The sequence below is a fragment of the Camellia sinensis genome, chromosome 5 (genome assembly GCF_055761805.1).
Source record: "Camellia sinensis isolate YWXY chromosome 5, ASM5576180v1, whole genome shotgun sequence".
Classification (NCBI taxonomy): domain Eukaryota; kingdom Viridiplantae; phylum Streptophyta; class Magnoliopsida; order Ericales; family Theaceae; genus Camellia; species Camellia sinensis.
In genome coordinates, this window is record NC_138965.1 from 117069294 (window position 1) to 117089294 (window position 20001).

At 35.6% G+C, this 20001-nt stretch overlaps 1 protein-coding gene across 2 annotated transcripts in view; it reads right to left on the reverse strand.

The window, feature by feature from the left end:
• The window catches only part of LOC114271211 (MADS-box protein SOC1), a 44395-nt gene extending 26144 nt beyond the window's left edge, over positions 1–18251 (reverse strand). The window contains exons 1-2 of one of the 2 annotated variants that reach the window (XM_028212816.2): positions 17880–18251; positions 17516–17719 (exon numbers count right to left, since the gene is read on the reverse strand). In XM_028212816.2, the coding sequence (XP_028068617.2) occupies positions 17516–17697 (182 nt within the window). In that variant the 5' untranslated portion in view covers positions 17698–17719; positions 17880–18251. The remainder of the gene's footprint in view (positions 1–17515; positions 17720–17879) is intronic. The other variant, XM_082869643.1, reaches the window with a different exon arrangement.
• Between the last annotated feature and the right edge of the window lie 1750 nt (positions 18252–20001).

Genomic DNA, 20001 nt, shown 5'->3' on the forward strand with positions numbered 1-20001 from the left:
ATTGTGATGGGAATGAATCTTTGGGACCAGATGGATTCAACTTTTTTTTTCCTTACGAAGTATTGGAACATAATTAAAGGTCACCTGATGCAGTTCATGAAACATTTTCACAATAATGGGAAGCTGGTCAGTCCTCTTTTCTTTTGATCGACGAAAAAAGAACTTTATCGAATAAGAATTAAGGAAAATCCTTACATCTTACATCAATAAAGACAAAAGCCTACGAGGTTCTATAAGCATCAAAGTGTTACCCCCCTCATCCTAATTAGGTTGGCACAAAAAGATAGTGGTATTCTCTCTCTTCTTTTTTTCCATAACTAGAGATTGGATGATTGTGTAAGAAAGACAATGTATCTCATATCCTTCTCTTCTCTTAAGCAACGAACTATTCCTCGCTTGTCTACTAAGTCAGAGTATAAAGCTTTTGCCGACATTGCCACCGAGTTGTCTTGGATTCAATATTTTTTTATTTGAGCTTAGCATCTTTCTTCCTAAAGCTCCTATTATGTAGTGCGACAATGTTGGGGCCACTAACCTCTTAGCGAATCCGATATTTCATGCATGCACTAAACATGCCAAAATTGACTTTCTTTTTGTCTACGATAAGATCGTGCATAAGGATTTAAAACTACATGTCATCTAATGATAAAATTATTGATATCATGACAAGAGGTCTCACCTCCACATCATTTTTCTCCATAGCAAGCTTAAGTTAACACTCTAGTTTCCTTTAGCTTAAGGGGGCTTATTGAAGCATATGTCAACTCGTGTTTATCACTAACAACATCTTGTTACACTTGCTAATGTATATCCCCAATATACGTAATAATGTAGATCCTTAGCATGACTCCTAATCCTTGTTTGTAAAGCAAGCTTTGTATAAATAGACTAAATCTCATGGCTAGAGGTGTGGGAGAAACTTTTTATTTTATTTTATTTTGAATTGTGCCTTTTTCTTAGCATGACTCCTAAGCCTCTTTCTTTCACTTGCAATAATCATCATAGAATGTCATTATATAGGACTATGTAAAATATTCAACTAATTGTATCTCACACTCCTAGATGAGCATTTCATATTCCTATGCATCTATATTAAATACTTACATGCATTCACCTAAATTAATTATATTGTAGAAAATTGTAGATGACCTTTTTCTAATACCCTCCTTAATTCACAATCTTTTCAAAATATGCCCAAGATAATTTTGAATTCACTGCAGAAGATTCCCGATCATTTGCAATATGGTAATCCAAAAATTTGAATAAATTTATATCACTATGTTCTCCAATTATGACATTTCATGTATTACAATCCATCTATTTAGGTGCATATGGAACTTGGGAATGGTCTAGAAGATGTTTTAGTACCAGATAAAGTAAGATTACAATCAATAATAAATCCAATATGTTGCATTAAGAGCCAATATCCATGGACAACAAAGATTGCTATGATGCAAAAATGAGAAGAACCTAATTATTGTTGTTTACAACCTATAGAACCACCACATTGATCAGTATTATGACAATCTACAATGAATGGACACATTTGCATGCACTAGAAATATTGAGAACTAACTTATTTACACAAAACAAATAATTAACCAAGTCATCTTCTCAATGCAAGTAGACAAAGGAAATTATAATGTTAATACAATGGTGAAATGCAAATGGTATGGGAAAGACAATTAAAGAAAGATGCTTTACAAATAAATGACCATTTACACTATCAAAGTGAAAGAAAGAATATTCACCATATATATTTCCTTATTCATAGTAATCTGCATTTCCCACCTAGAGTATACGTATGTAAAAACCTTTATACTCCTCATTGACAATTTTAAAAAAAAAATCCTCATTAAGCTCACTCTTTGCTTATTCATTAGAAAATATCATTAACAAAACAAAGTTATGATGCCTTGACGTGTTTTATAGTACAGTATGTTGTGCAATAAAAATAATAATATGTTTACAAAATGAGTGTAGCCAAGATGAAGATACTAAAGTGGAAATGTGAAAAACTAGGCAAGATAAGATTAGATATGAAAAAATTAGTGAGATGGTAGAGATATCAACTATTGAAGATAAAATGAGAAGATTAAGATAGTAAGATCATGTACAACGAAGATGTGAACCAAATAGCATGAGCTACATACTCCACATTGAGGGTGAAAAACCTAAGTGATTCGTGATTAGATCAAGAATTAATTGTACAAATTCCCAAACAATTAAAACTAACAATCTAAATCATCAGGCACGTACAAAAGTAATTTAGATTGTTGTTTCAAAAACAATAAATGGACACAAACAATTTTTACATGGAAAAAATCACTATTGGAGCACCTCCAATTGTGATTAAAAAACCACGGGCGAAACGCCACAAAACAATCCACTATGAAGGAAACAAAGAATACAAAATACTCAAACAAATTATCCAAATTCTATCAATTTGTCTTCAACGCTTTGTATATCTTCCACCGCAACCTTCGTCTCATGGTTGATTTGATTGATGTTGATTCCAAAACATCCATGTCGACTCAATGACCGCGCATAGCTTCGAACTCCTTCGAACGCTTCACGCTTGATCTCCGAATTCCACCAAAGAAACACACTCTTGAAGATGATCACTCAAACAACCCTTTGATGTGTATTATCCGACCATGTGAGTTTAATACTCAAGCAAGCATCAAAGGAAAACTAGCAAACTAGTCTCAAAAGAAAACCCTAGAGCCCCCAAAGCAAATCTAGAAGCATTAACCCTAAAAAATGACTTAAACACATATATATAGAAAACAGGGCCGCGTACCCCGCTCGAGCAAAGTCACTAAAATGCATGCAAATAAAACAGGTCTCCGCTCGAGCGCTAGAACTCATCCTCGAGCGCAAAAACACACCTCCCAGTATTTGTGCAGACAAGCCAAACTATTGAGAAGGTGCATTCTCCGCTCGAGCGGGAAAACCAAAACCAAGGAAAAATTACAACTCTATAAAGCTGAGTTTGCTCGCGGAATGGGCAACAAGTAGGGACCTAACAATCTCCCCCTTTGTAGATTCCTGGACAAAACTTTTCTGACAATTTTTCCTAAAAACACATGCACTAGACACACTCATGAACACAACCTATCAGACGCAAAACAGAATTCGCAAAAACTACAAAAACCGATTTGGTGGACAAATAGTTTGAACTTGAACAATTTAGAATCCACCATCCACTTGTGAAACAATTTCCAACATACCACATAAAAACAAAACTATGGAACTCAATAAGATAATAAAACGCAACAGATATGAAACAAACAAAATAACTGCAGCAATTCTAAAATAGATGAAACATGGTATCAATTCCAAAACACTAACCGAAGCAGTTCTAAAACAAAATAGCAAAATAGCCAACTCCCCAACTGTACATCAAAAATATAGCCAATTGTACCAAATGCAAGTAAAATCACAATCAAGGATCACCTAGAAGTGGATGAGGCTGCTGTAGCTGAAGCAAGGAGATAATTTGAGCAAGCTAAAGAGTAGTCTGGACGGCGGGCTGCTCCAAATGGCCAAGACGGCCATCAAAGGCATCAAGGGGAGCATCCACGCGATCCAACCGCTGATTCACGGACTTCTCAAAACGGTGAAGTTGGCCACAAAAGGTTTGGGGATGAACATCAGCCTCCTCTGAACCAGCTGTCGCTGCATCAATCTCCGCCTCCTCGACTAGAATATCCTCAGCACCTGTAGAAGGACCAGCCTGAGAAAACTCCCCCTTAACATGTGCCCGACTCTGAGGAATAGTCTTCTTAGTGAAGGGTTTAACAGGGGTGGCATACTCATCGTCCTCAAAGATCGGGACCTCAAGGCAAGACAGAAGTCGGTTGATCAAACAGCCATAAGGCAACCCTGGCTGTTTGTTCCCAAAAACGGCAATCATTTTACAAAGGATAAGGGTGGCAAGATTAATGGAGAGATGGCAAGCGATGCAGAAGAGAATAAACCCTTGTTCTTAATTAATTTCAGAAGAATGAGTGGTGACTATGATATTTGCACAAATAATAAGATTAAGCAGACGAAACTAGGGAAGGAGTTAAAACTATTTAATCAAAGTGCCCTTGACCCAATTACGAAATGTACCACACAAGGCAATGGCCACTTCGTTGAAATCATATGTGGGGCGGGCAGGAAAAGGATAGTGCTCCGGAAAAACACAATCAATGCCTAAGAGCTCTCTAATAAGATCAAGTGTAATAGAGATAAGACTTAGAACAGACCCATGTCTGGAAGGAAGGGCCAATATCATCAATACCCTCAATGTTACAATAAAACTCGCGGACCCAATCAAGGTTTTGGCGGCCAGAGAAGGACAAAACTATGTCACCTCCTAATGGATCAAACAATTGGCGAATGGGAATGAACTCGAAAGCGTTTGGCTGGACATGGCGTTCTAGATGAACTGTCCTAGAGGAGGACTCTCTAAAAGACTTGGCTTTATTATCAGATGGAAATCTATCGGTGTTAAACGAGGGGCGAGACACTGTGGACTTCCTACGTTTGGCAGTGGACATGGCTAACATAGGGTCAAAAAGTACACTAACCAAATTGAACACCGCCCAAACCAAACCCAAAACAGTTAAGAAAAAAAAAACATTAGTAACCAAAAACCAAGTTAGATAGAAAAACAATGAAATAAAATCTATAACCAAAAATAAGACCAACAAATAGAGACCAAGGCAGTAGAATAAGAGATGCACATAGGTAAAAGTAGGGGTGAGCAGCGGATATACTGATCCGTCAAAACCGACCGAACCGAATCGATCCGCCGCATTTTGGACGGATGCATGATGACCAGCGGACGGTTGCGGATTGATTTTCTCCAATCCGCCAATTTGGCAGACAGATGGCGGATTTGAGATTCCTTTGGCCGCAACAGAACCGCCAAACCGCGAACACCCTTAGTAATTTCTAAGACTTTGTGTTTTCAATTTGTTTAAATATTTTGTTTGTGTTTTCAATTGAAAAAGAGTTCAAATATTCTGTTGAAAAGAAGTTTTCAACTTGAATATATTTTTTGAAATGAAAAAAATAAACGTATTATTTATCTATATTTTTTGGTTTTTAAATCTAACTCTAAAAGTAATGAATAGAAAATATGATATATGCTGGTTAGTTTTTGTTTTCATAAACATATATAAATGTAACAATACAGAGACATACAATCTCTACTATTGCTCTGTTCATAGTTTTGGTGGTTTGAATTATTTTTATATTTTAAGAATCACAGATTGTAATATTTTATGTAGATGAAGCATGCTATGATTATAATATGTGGATGAGGCATGCAGTGATTGTGATATTCTAAAGTTTCAAACTTTTCTTTCTTTGGATGTGGCATGCAGTAATTGTAATACTTTTTTAAGTCATTGACTGTAATACTTTCTTCTTTTTTTTCTTTTTTTTTAAAGAAGTGCACAAGTTGTACTATGTTAAAAATTAATAAAATTTCAAACCGCCAAACCGATTCGCATCCATCCGCCAAACCGTCAATCCACTCAATCCACATCCGTCGGATTGGCAGACGGATGCGGATTGATTTTCTCCAATCCGCCAATCTGGCAAACGGATGGCGGATTGGAGGTTCCGTGGCCGCAACCGACCCGCGCCCACCCCTAGGTAAAAGAGAATACCACAACTGAGAAAGAATTGAACCAAGTGAATAAAGTGTGTGACCTACCAACAAGCTTCAAGCACCTCTATGAATGTGTGTGCATCAAGTGAATAAGATAAAACCACATGATCAAGTCACACGCGACAGAAAAAAAAATAAAAGCACAAGTATGAAACAAGCTGATCATGGATCAAAAAAACAAGACCAATCTCACCAATAGAACATAATGGCATTGCTTAGATCAAAAAAAACCTACTGTGTAAACATATGAGCACATGACCAAACCACTAATGAAGAACACAAACTAATCAAAGCACAAGAAACACACAACCCCTATCACAGACCGAAAGAAAGAGAGAGCAAAGAGAGAAAAAAACAGAAATTTAGGGTGAGAAAACTTACCAAAGGTGAATCGAAGAAGAAAAAGAAGAAAAACCCCAAATCACAGTCCACACGAGTCGCAAGAGAAGCCCTAGGAGAGAGAGAGAGAGAGAGAGAGAGACAATCGCAAAAAGAGGGAAAAAAATGAGTCTAAAACGACGGGGAAGAAATTTATACTAGGGCATGCCGCTCGAGCGGGAGACTCAACGCTTGAGCGGATTCACTTATGCGCGTCCCTCCGCTCGAGCTAAGTAAAGGACACTTGAGCGTTAAGAAACTGCTCTCAGAATCTCGCGCATGCTACAAAAGTGCTAGATGAAGTGAAAACACGCTCGAGCGCTAAGAGGTTCGCTCGAGCGGATAAAAAAAAAATCAAAGGCCAAAAAACACCCTTCTGAGCAGTTAAAACCAGCTCACACTACCAAATGGGACCTGAAACAAAAAGAAGTGAGCACAATATCAAGTATGTGACACTAAGATGAGATAATCCACAAACCATGAAGCCTACAAACTCACAAATTTTGACATTATGAGCCACAAAATCATGAGCAAATCCGATAAAAATTGATCAATGAGTATAAGCAACATGAGAATGCACAACTCAAAAACAAACATGAGAACTCACATAATGAAAGTGTGTGTGCAATCCTTGAGAGGCCACAGAGCTAGAGTTAATCCTCATAGTGATCGGATGGCTGGACCTCCGGCAAGAGTAACTAAACATCATAGAGAAAAGTCAAACGACTAGGAATCACGGAGCATTTGTTAAGTAAATGCAGAGGCTCCCCCTCAATCAATCAGTCCCTTATTATTGTTTTTATTTTTGACTTTTCTTTCTTGTGGGCACTCACTGGTGGCATGCATGTTCAAGAGTATGGAGACCAAACCAGAGAAACATGAAATCAATAACAATGGCCTGGTTGGTGCCTTTAAGGTAGCCTTTTCCTAATGCCCAGACTTCAATGAACTGAGAGAGGAACCGTGAAAGTGAAAAACAATGGTAGATGGTTAAAAGACTCAACATCACCCATAATATGCCAGTTTAGGTCAATTCCTCTTAAAAATGTATAAGAAACACTATTAGTGGTCCATAGAGAACTTTGATCACTTGTGCGGAAACCTCTGCAACAGTTTGACTCAGGGATGTGCACAGAATGAGATCATAAAGTCAATAAGCATGGGCATTCAGAATGAGTTATGAACAAAGAAGAATGAAATCTTGCAAGCAGCATGAGAAGTGTTCATATGAATCTAAATGCAGAAAAGACAGAAATCAATTATAGAGATTATAGCATCCAACCACACATAAAGCCAATCACACTCACTTACTCAAGTAACAAGTAACACTCTAGTGACTGAGCACGACACCCAAGGTCTTTCTAAGGAACTCAAACCTAAGAAGATCAAAGAGTTTTGTAAAAATATCAGTTTTTGATGCTCAGTGGGTACATGTTCAAGAACAAGGCCTTCTTTCACTAACTCCCGAATAAAATGATGACGAATGTTAATGTGTTTGGTGCGAGAGTGTTGGACAGGATTTTTAGAAATGTTAATGGCACTTGTGTAATCATAGAAAAGAGTGAGAGTGTTATGGTCTATTCCATAATCATGAAGCATTTGCTTCATTCACAGCATTTGTGCACAACAACTCCCTCCAGCAATGTACTCAGCCTTAGCAGTCGAAAGAGAAATGGCATTTTGCTTTTTGCTATGCCAGGCAACCAAATTATTCCCAAGGGAAAAACACCCCCCCAGATGTGCTCTTACGATCATCAACACAACCTGCCCAGTCGACATAAAAAAAACCAGTGATTTTACCTGTAGTGTCGGTCGAGAACCAAATCCCATAACCCAATGTCCCATTAACATACTTAATGATACGTTTGACTGCAATCAGATGAGACTCTTTAGGACAAGCTTGGTAATGGGCACAAGCATCTACACTAAATGCAATGTCAGGACGACTGGCGCTGACGTACAAGAGACTCCCTATCATACTCCTATAAAGGGTAAGATCAACATCAGTACCAAAGGAATCTTTAGAAAGGTGAAGACTGGTGCTCATAGGAGTGCGTGCATGTTTGGCCGACTCAAGACCGAACTTTAACACAAGATTTTTGGCATTCTTAGTTTGAGAAACAAACATACCTGAAGAAGGCTGTTTAATTTGAAGACCTAAGAAATAAGACAACTCTCCCATCATGCTTATCTCAAACTCATGTGTCATGCAATCCGAAAAGTATTTAACAAGATGATCAGCAGTAGATCCAAACACAATATTATCAACATAAATTTGCGCAACAAGGATATGAGACTTAGTATGTTTCAAAAATAAAGTCTTGTCCACACTACCCTTTTGAAAATCATTATCAACAAGAAATGTAGTAAGTCTATCATACCAAGCCCGAGGGTCTTGTTTCAACCCATACAAAGCCTTGTCTAACTTGTAGACATGGTTTGGACATTCAGGGTCCTCAAACCCCTTTGGTTGCTCAACATAAGCCTCTTCTTTCAAGTACTCATTCAAAAAGGCACTTGTCACGTCCATTTGAAACAATTTGAAACCAAGAAAACATGCAACACCAAGTAAAATACGAATAGATTCGATACGTGCAATTGGGGCAAACGTCCCATCATAGTCAACACCCTCTACTTGTGTATAGCCTTGAGCAACCAACCAAGCTTTATTTCTAACTACAGTACCATTCTCATCAGATTTATTCTTAAAGATCCACTTGGTACCTATCACATTCATGTCTCTAGGTCTGGGAACAAAAGTCCAGGCATTGTTACGTTCAAATTGACCTAATTCTTCATGCATAGCATTGACCCAACTATCATCTAGTAAAGCATCTTTTATATTCTTAAGTTCAATTAATGAAACATAACACATATGAGATACCTCCTCCCGAATTTGTCTTCGGGTTTTCATCTGAGACACTTCCAATCACCTGTTGAGCCGGATGATTCAGTTTCACCCTTGTTGATGGTTTGAACTCTGGACTTGTGGTGACAGAGGCATCAGGAGTGGTGTCTCTTTGTGTACTCTTTGGACTCTGACTTACCTGAGAAGTTGGTGCTGTCTCACATTCTTGTGCTTGGACCTCAACTTCTCTTTAACTTTGTGGTTCAGTATCCAGGCTTGGAGACTCATCATTTTCTTCCTCATTTATTGCTGAAGTAGGAGAACCTGTGTGATCTATAACCACATTGATAAGTTTATATTTATTATAGTTCCCCCCTCACCTTTTGGAAATTACATCCCCCTCCTTGAGGTTTAAAGTTTCATTACAAATTGCCCCCTCAGGTTTAAAGTTTCATAACAGTTCTCCCCCTCACCGTAATGATCATCATACATAAAATTAAATTAAAAGGGGGGTTAGTGTAATTTTCCAAATATGAAAGGAGGAACTATAATAAACATAAACCTCAAGGGGTGTCAGTGTAATTTACCCTTTCATTAAAGATAAAGCTCGCAGGTTATAGACACGAAAAGCTTTACTAGTGGTTGAATACCCTAAAAAAATACTTCCATCACTTTAGGAGTCAAATTTGCCCAAAGGCTCTCTATCTTTGAAAATGTAACATTTACTCCCAAAAGTTTTGAAGTATTTTACATTAAGTTTCAATCCCTTCCACAATTTATATGGAGTTTGTAAAGTGTCGGGCTTTAAATACACACGATTTATGACATAAACAATAGTATTTAAGATTTCAACCCAAAACTTTGGAGGAACTTTCTTACTAAGGAGTATGACCCTAGCCATCTCTTGAACAACTCTATTCTTCCTCTCAACAACTCCATTTTGTTGTGGAGTAATCGATCATGCTTAATTCCATGCATATCACAAAAATCCGAAAACGAACTATTTTCAAACTCACAACCATGATTAGTTCAAATTCTTATGATACGCCCAATAGAAACACCCTATTCAATTTGGATTTTAAGGACTAAGGCCTGGAAAGTATCAAACATATCAGATTCTTAAAAAATTTACCCATGAAAAACGAGTAAAATCAACGGTTAAAAAAATGTATCTTTTACCTCTAATGCTTTCAGTGCGAGTAGGTCCCATAAGATCCATATGAACCAATTCAAGAGGACATTTGGTTATAATAAAGTTGTTCACCTTTTTATGAGGGGCACGGGTTTGCTTCCCAAGTTAACATGATCCACACACATGGTTCATATTCTTATCCAATTTAAGTACTTCTCTCACAAGCTCTTTGTTGGCTATCTTAGTTAGGTCTTTGAAATTCATGTAACCTAATCTTTAATGCCACAAATCAATATTATTTATGATGGCTGAGTGGCAAGTGAGATCATTAGTCGTAATAATCCCATAGCAGTTATCAAATGTGTGAACGCCATGCATGACAATATTTCCCTTTTTATCTAAAATTTCACATTTATTTTTTGAAAATAATACTTCATGGTGAGAATCACACATTTGACTGATGCTCAAAAGATTTGTTTTAAGACCATCAACAAGTAATGCATTTTCGAGCTTGGGAAGACCGGTCACACTTTTAGACCCTTACCAATGACTCTAGAAGTGCTACCATCGCCAAAAGGAACAATTCTTCCTTCATATTTTTCAAGGGAGGTGAAGTACGATTTGTCACCTAACATGTGACGAGAGCACCCACTATCAAGGTACCACATGTGTGAGTCACATGTTTTTAGAGCAATATGAACAACAAAACAAGTCAAGTCACCCTTTCTCACCCATATCTTTTTGGTCTTAACAAAATCAGGATTGGCGGTCTTAGTAAATGTCTTAGCGTTGTGAACACCCTCATGAATCTTGGTGTTCCGCCTAGACATGTAAGGTTGTCTCATAACCCAAAAAGTATTAGAATCTCTACGTTTTTGAGACACCTTACCAAACAAATCAAAGCAATAAGAACGAATGTGGCCATACCTACCACAATGATGACAAACAAAAGCAGGTTTTACCTCCCTTTTGTTGATCTTACCCCGTTAGGCAGATGAAGAGAGAGATCACCCTGTTGCACCTTCACCTTTCCCTTTGTTTGAGTCTTCAGGTCATGTGATGTAGGGGCCTGTCCCTTGTGAACTGTCGCATTACCATAGCTTAGACCACTTTTGTCACAACCCATTTGTTGAGACCCAAGGATGTCTTCTGATGTGTTGGAACCTTTGTTCCACATGGCAATTGTGGCTCTAGCATCTCTGAGTTCATCATCTTTTTGACCAACCATCTCTTCCAATGTAGCTTGTGACATCTCAAGATTTTCAATCTTCTCTTCACATGTGGCATATATTTTCAGAAGTTCATTCCTTTCGGTTTCACAAGATATAAGTTTCCCACATAGGTCTTGCCTGTCATTAGAGATCTTGATGACATTCTGCTTTGCTGTTGCAATTTCTCCTTTTAGCTTGACATTCTCGCTTTCACATGCTTTGAGCTTGAGAGTGAGTTTGTCATTAATCTTGGACAAATTCATAGATTTATCGTAAAGCTTTTCATAAGCTTGTTGTAGGTCATCACTATCAATCTCATCATTGTCTTCCGAGGTCTCATCATCTTCTTTTTGCTCATCTTTCTCCTGGACCTCATCTAGTCAAGCAACTAAAGCATGAAGATAAATAGATGGTGGTGAAGATGACTCTTCTCTTTCATGAAATTGACTCATAATGTCCCATGCATCTTTGGCCTTTGCGCAATGAGCAATCTGTTGCTGTTCTTCGTCAAGAATTGCTTCACAACTTGTAGATAGAACTCTATGATTGCTCGGATTGTTAGTGCTCTCAACATCCTCTTCAATGGCTTCCTAGCCCTCAAGGTCATTAGCTCTTAGAAACATCCTCATTCTGATCTTCCAAAACAAGTAATTACTCCCATCAAAGGTAGGAGCACGGTGCAGATTATGACCACGAGCAAATTCCACTGGCTTTGGAGAAGGTTGAGTGACAGTAGACTAGAATGCCATGTAAGTACTATCTCCGTCTTCACTGGATTCGATTTCTTCGGGTTCTTGCTCTGACTCGCTTTCATCATCTCAAGTCACTGTATAAACTTTCTTCTGGTCCTTTTTCGATGGACATTCAAGAGCAGCATGTCCAAACTCTTGACATTCATAACACTTGACTCATTGCCCCTTCATAGTTTTCTTTTTAGTTTTCAAAGCAATTTTTGGTGGAAAAATTTTAGATTTTTTATTACTGTTCTCTTTTGAAATAGGGTCCTTGAAATTAAGCTTTTTTTTCTTTAAATTTTTTTTGAACTGTTTAGTAAACATAGCCGTCATCTCGGACTCTAGATCAAACTCAATCTCAGAAGCTTTTGCAGTCTCATGAGCACTGATAAAAGCCACACTAACATTTTATTTTTTTTCTTAGAAATCTGGTGGACTTCATAAGTTTACAAGTTTCCAACCAACTGGTCAAGCTTGAGGGTATCAACATCCTAAGCCTCATCGATAGCTGTAACTTTTGATTGAAACCTCACGAGTAAAGACCTCAAAATTTTCCCAACAACCATAGCTTCAGGGATTTTTTCATCGAGTGTAAAACAGAAATTCACGATGTCACTAAGTTTTGCATAAAAATCATTAAACATCTCATCATCACGCATAAAAAGAGTTTCAAAAACAGATGTGAGACGTTGAAATTTTGACCTTTTAACAGAAGTACTACCCTCATGAGTAGTTTCAAGGATATCGTAAGCCTCTTTTACTACATCACAAGTACAAATACGTCGAAACTCTTTAGGTGTGACGGAACAAAAGGAGTTGAGAGCCTTACTATTCCAACTCAAATTTTGATAATCGAATGCGTCTCATTTATCAAGAGGTTTGGGAATATCAACACCATCAATGGTGACAACAGGTTCACTCCACCCATAGATCACACAGTGCCAAACTTTCTCATCGATAGATTTTAAAAACGCTCTCATACGAGCTTTCCAATAAGAATAGTTTGTACCATCAAGTAACGGAGGTCTATGGGTCGAGTTACTTTCACGAATTGAATCCATATTACCAATCACACAAAATCATACTCCTATAGTTTTGATAAAAATAAAGAGTGACCTGCTCTGATACCAATTGAAAAACCTAAGTGATTCATGATTAGATCAAGAATTAATTGTATCAATTCCCAAACTATTAAAACTAACAATTTTAATTATTAGGCACGTAGGAAAGTGATTTAGATTGTTATTTCAGAAACAATAAATAGATACAAACGATTTTTACGTGGAAAAAATCACTATTAGAGCACCTCCAATTGTGATTAAAAAACCACGGGTGAAACAACTCAAAACAATCCACTATGAAGGAAACAAAGAATACAAAATACTAAAACAAATTATCCAAATTCTGTCAATTTGTCTTCAACGCTTTGTATATCTTCCACCGCAACCTTCGTCTCATGATTGATTTGATTGATGTTGATTCCACAACATCCACGTCAACTCAATGACCGCGCATAGCTTCGAACTCCTTCGAACGCTTTGAATCTCCGGATTCCACCAAAGAAACACACTCTTGAAGATGATCACTCAAACAACCCTTTGATGTGTATTATCCGACCATGTGAGTTTAATACTCAAGCAAGCATCAAAGAAAAACTAGAAAACTAGTCTCAAAAGAAATCCCTAGAGCCCCCCAAAGCAAATCTAGAAGCATTAACCCTAAAAAATGACTTAAACACATATATATAGAAAACAAGGCCGCGTACCACGCTCGAGCGCAGAACTTGCTGCTTGAGCGGAGTCACTAAAACGCGTGCGAATAAAACAGGTCTCTGCTCAAGCGCTAGAACTCACACTCGAGCGTAAAAACACGCCTCCCACTATTTGTGCAGACAAGCCAAACTATTGAGAAGGTGCATCCTCCGCTCGAGCGCAAATGTTCCCGCTCGAGCTGGCAGACCAAAACCAAGGAAAAATTACAACTCTATAAAACTGAGTTTGTTCGCAGAATTGACAACAAGTAGGGACCTAACAGAGGGTAATAATAAGAGACAAGAAACACTGAAATTAAATGGGTTAGATAAAAGAAGTGTTAGCTTATGAAATCTTGGCGAAACAAGATTCATCTAACTGGTCCTAAGCAGTTTAGACAATGCAAAGTTGAATTTAGTTAGTTCCAATAATAACTACCACAAGACTGCAACATATCACCTATTTTTCACCATTTTAGATCATCGTCCTACATGAAAAGATATCATTTGTTTGCATTAATTACTTAATATTATATTCAAACAAGGGGAACTAATCATAAGTATCCATGTAGGCAACAGTGCAGAATGGGTGATACAAAATTGGCGACATATAGCATTTCTCTAACTACCAACATTTTTGTTTTGATCGGCAAAAGTCAGCTATTCGTTGTTAAATTAACACCTATGAGAGTTAGCCTCTCCATCCTTGCAAAGTACTAAGTGCTTGTCTCCTAATTCATCCTTGGAGAGAGTTGAACTCACGACCTCTCCCTTAGGACTAACCCTTAGGAGAGTCATGGTGGCCAACTACCATTGATGTTCCAAACACCACTTGCAAATCTAACGATACCTATTGCACTAGATTTGTTATAATGTTTTACTACCTCCACTTATCTCATTCATCCATAATGGATTTCATAGTTTGTTGTTTTAAATTTTTGCGAGAAATCTTCTAAAATAGATTTTCTATATAAAAAAAAAATGCCTATAACATAAAACTAACATATATTTAGGTCTTAAAAATGTGGTCATGCATCATTTTGATCCACATTAAGTTGGAAACATGTTGTAACTTCAGATATTCAAAGTTCCAATTCAAAAACCTAATGTTGGAACCCACTAATTAAAAGTTTGTTTAGGTATTCTATATATGAAAATTATGTATGCCTACAACATGAGAATATGTATTCCTCATAACTCATCCTAAAACACAGTTTCAATTGAAAATATGTAACACATAAGTTGCATTTTGACACAGAAAACAATCAAGGTACAATTCAAATAAACAAAAAGGAAACCTTAAAATTAATAAATAAATACATAAAAGGAAAGCTTGTATGATGCTCTAGTAAATTCTATTCATCGGTTGTGTCTTGGGAAAATTATATTGTGCTCCTGGTGCAAGTACATTTGGTGCCCCAATTTGATTGGTATTGGTTGAAACAATGTGTCCTAACACTTTTATGTTTCTTCTTGGGAGACAAATGGACATATTTTCAACAAAGAATAGTGTGTAACAATACTCTAATACCACCAAATAACCCCACCTTAATCGGAATGTAGCAATAATGGCGAATGCCAAACACAACCCTAGTAATTAAGGAAGAGCTAGTTGATTTAATTTGAATGCATTGCATGAACAAGAGGGGTCAAGTAATGACATAATAAAAACAATTTAATGCACGAGATTTCTGCTAATATGAGATTGTGGAGTACAATAATTATTTTTTTATCAGTAAAAGAATTTTTTTATTAATGGAGTACAATATATACAAAGTCTTACTCTATTTTTTAAAAGATTGTTTTCGTTACTCAAACCCACATCACCAAAATGCTAACCAGAAAACCTTAGCCTTTGAATATAAGCAATCTCTCCAAAAAGGGGAGAGAAGAATTAGGAAATCAAGCTCAAAGGATTTAACCAAATCTTCATGATTTTTGAGTTGGACTACAACAGTTAACCAAGGGAAGAAATAGTTAATCTAGATTACACCAAAAAGGACGGAGTTTTAACCTAGAGTTCCATGACTTCTCTCTCTCTCTCTAGGGAACTGTTTGGAAAGACAATTATTCAAGTGAAAGGACATGGGTCTTAACTCACTGAAAATGTCACGAGGAACTGTGATTTGGGACTGCAATGGTGATTTGGGACTGCAATGGTTGTATGTCTAATTCCACCAAATGTTTCCATGGGTATGGGATTTTGACCTTCTCCATATTATAGATTAATAGAGATTTCATTTCATTTTATGATGTTGCAATAGATTATCAAAATTTAAAATCAACATCGTCTATCACATCATTGTAAGTTCAAAATCTTCCCTTTTTTTACTTAAAATAAAGATTTAACTATGTGATTTTTTTTTTTTTACTACTATTGATCATGAAATGTAGATCTCTATTTCACCTAAAAATAGAGAGAATCTGAAAATTGAGAAGTTGAAGAGCATGGACTTTGAAAAGCATAAAACTGAACAGAAGATTAGTACAATTAAAATGTAACTAATGGCTCAGTTACCATTGCCAACTGACCCATATGTCAGTGTCCCACTTTATTCACACTTAGCTCCACCATATACTCAAATTGGAGTACAATTTTCTTTTGCCTACTTTTTTCACTCACAAACCTATGTATCAAGTTCAAGTCTCTTCTCACATGTACAATATTTTGAACCCCCACAAACATAAAAGCCAAAGTTTTAAACTCAATGTATGAATCCACAGTATACCCCTGAACAAATGTAAAGCAAAATTTTTTAGTGTACATTCCTCGATTATGATGTGATGTACTTCAAATTATGACGCAATGTGTTCAAAAGTATAACTGAATCATATTGAGCCATAAATTTGTAATCATCGTTTTAAATATTGATATCAAGATACGGTCATATATCAATGAATATCAAACAATATATATCAGTGAATAACATCAAAAGTTCAAAACCCTGTTACATAACGGTCGATATTTAAAATCATGATCTTAAAACCCTGTTACATAACAGTCGATATTTAAAATCATGATCCTAACGATTCAATGTGATTGTTATTATAATTTTGACTATATCGCATCATTACAAAGATCGCAAGGCGTTACGAAATGAGCACAAAAAAAGACACAAAACCCATGAATGACATTGGACCCATTTCATGAAAATCAATCAAAGCTTATTGTTGATTAAGGTCGTAAGTAGTTTCTAACAGATATCACTAATTTTCTTTCACATCAAAGTGAATTAGAAAGAAAAGGCAAGAAAGAGAGAAAGAAAGAAGAACAGCAAAACATATTGATGAGGTTGTCTTAGAAATGCGAAAAATAGTTGTAAGATTGTCAGTTCCCCAGTGAACAAAGATATACTTCTCAGAAACAAAAGTAGATCTGATTCAACACGAGAGAGAGGGAGAGAGAGAGATTGTCACAGATCATGTAACCCTTGGGATTAAATATGCATAACTTCAGTTCTTTTTTTTTTTTTTTTTGAACCAGATGCATAACTTCAGTTCAAAAGCATGATATTACCCACAACATTTTTTGTAAAATTTTTTATGGGCAAAATAAAGATTATATTGATGCAAACTAGAGGTGAGAGTTCATCTATGAAATTGTTCGCTAAACCAACAACATTTAGCTAAACAATTTCAATCTTTTTACAAAAATAAATAAATAAATATTGAAAAATGCTCTCACAACCTAGGAATCACCAAAAATCAACACACAAACAGAAATACATACCATCAAAAAAACAATTCAACACATAGATATATATGTATATATGTATGTATATAAATCATACCTTGAACTAGCAAATTCATAGAGCTTTCCCCTAGGAGAGAAGATGATGAGAGCAACCTCAGCATCGCAGAGAACCGAGAGCTCAAATGCCTTCTTCAGAAGCCCATTTCTCCTTTTGGAAAAGGTGACTTGCCTGCTTGTAGCGTTCTCTATCCTCCTCATCTGAGTCTTCCCTCTCACCATATCTCCACACACACAAACACACCTTTCAAGAAATCATCAAGAAAACAAAAAAAAACCCGTCAAAAATCTTCAACACCCACAACATAAACAGTGAAGAACATCAAGAAAAACAATACTGTATATATATATATATATGTGTGTGTGTGTGTGTATGTGTATGTAACGAAAGAAGGAGATCTTACAAAATAGGCAAAAAAACCCAGAAAAGGTTTTAGGGATAATAGGGGTGAGTCGAGGTGAGGACAATAGGGCTAAATATGGGGAAAAAGTGATTTTAGGTCTGATCTGGTGAGAACAAGACTCTACCAAGAATACCAAAAAAAAGGTTCTATACAGAAAGGGTGTTGGACAGTAGGTGAAGTGGGGATAGAATGATTCTTCAGTCTTTTTTTGGCTTACAATCAGTGGAAGGGTAAAGACTTCACAAGCACATGACACACCCAACTTTCCTTTTTCATCTACACAATCTCTCTCTATCTTGTTCTCTCCCTCTCTTTTTCTCTCTCTCTCTCTCTCTCACTAACTTTTCTTAACTTCTTAAAAAAAAAGATCCCACTAGGAAAAGGGAAAGAAATAATAATATATCGTTTTGGGAGGAAAACCTCATCCATTGCTTGTTTTGGTAAGCGCAACGAACAAAGCCAAAAGAGAAATATTAGATGTAAAAGGAAAAATTAAGGAGAGAGAGACTTTGGCTACTGTCCAATTGGAGGGGGTAAAAATGTTTCCAAAGTTGGGTCAAGGTTTTGTTGTTGTTGTAATAAGGGAAACTTACCATTAAGGTTAGATTTTGAAAAATTATTCCACATTAATAAAAAATAAAAAATAAATTAATTTGAATTATTTGTATTTATAATATTTATTATTTTCTTAAAAAAAAATCCTGATACTATTGAGGTATAATTTTCCCTTGTAATGATATTTGCAGTCTATGTACTTGTGTTTTGGTATGTAATTATTTTGTGAAAAAAGTAAAACAGAAATGTAATACACAAAAAAAATGCTATACATAATTAAATTTATTATTTGATTTTTTTATATACACTACAACATATAAAAAGTTTTAAAAACCAAATATTTTAGTTTTTAAAAGTGAAAATTTTGTTGCAAAAGACATTTAGGATCAATTTTCATCGTCAGGACGATAGTCGTTAAAAGGTCGTCCCGAAAAGTCAAAAATAAGACTTATACTGATAAAATTTTGAAAATGTCATTAATAAATAGACTTTTAGGAACAAAATAATTTAGTCTCAAAAAGATTTATTTTTTTAGAAAAAAAATTTGGTCTTAAAAGGATAATAATTCATCACTAATATCTAATTTTTGTTGTTAAAAATATAATAACAACAATTTTTGTAACAAAAATATTCCGTCCCTAAAAAATAATTTTATTTCTAAATTTTAGTTTCTAAAATTTTAATTTTTTGTAGTCATAATTAGGTACAAATGTAGCTGTCCAACCTGTATTTAGGCCTATTTTGGGAAGTGGGTTAAAAGTCACTTTTCAACTTTTAATTTATTTCCCTCTCTCACAAAAAAAATCAAAAAAATTCAAAAATTAATATGTCTTTCCCTACAAATGTAGAAGTCTCTTACGCATATTATTATCAATTTTTTTATAAAAATCTTCTTTCTTCTCTCTGATGCAGTTCAAATTTCAGTTGTATTTGATATTTGGGAAAAAATACTTGTTAAATTTTGATATTCTAGATATTGTAATAAAATAAATAAATAACTTTATGGTCTGTCATTTTGATATTCTACACATTGTTAAAAGTACTTTGATCAAAATGAGTCTTTCAAGAGTATATTTAGCCAATTTTAATTTTAAAAAAGGTGCGGCCTAATTTTTAAAATAAAATAATAATAATAAAAGTTTGAGTGATATTATGTAGGGACTTTTGGAAGCACCAAGACTTAACTCAACCCTTCAAGTTGATAAAGAGTCCAATAAAAATAAATAAATTACACGAATTCAACTTTCCTTCCCATTCAAATATATATATATATATACACAGATATTGAGTCCCTTTAAATTAGCATAATTATAATGAGTACTTTTAAAGTTTTAATCCACATAATTTTAATTCATTTTAATGAGTAATTGATCAGTCATATAAACGGGGGGAAAAAATTATGCTAACATCTTTATCACACTCAAATGTATATGTTAAGAGTTGGTCTGGCAATCACTTAGGTCTCGTTTGACAACTTTTAATTTTAATTTGAAAGTCAAAAAAATATTTAAAAAGCCAAAAAAACAAATCAATTATATATATAAAAAAAATTCTCTTTTCTTTCTAC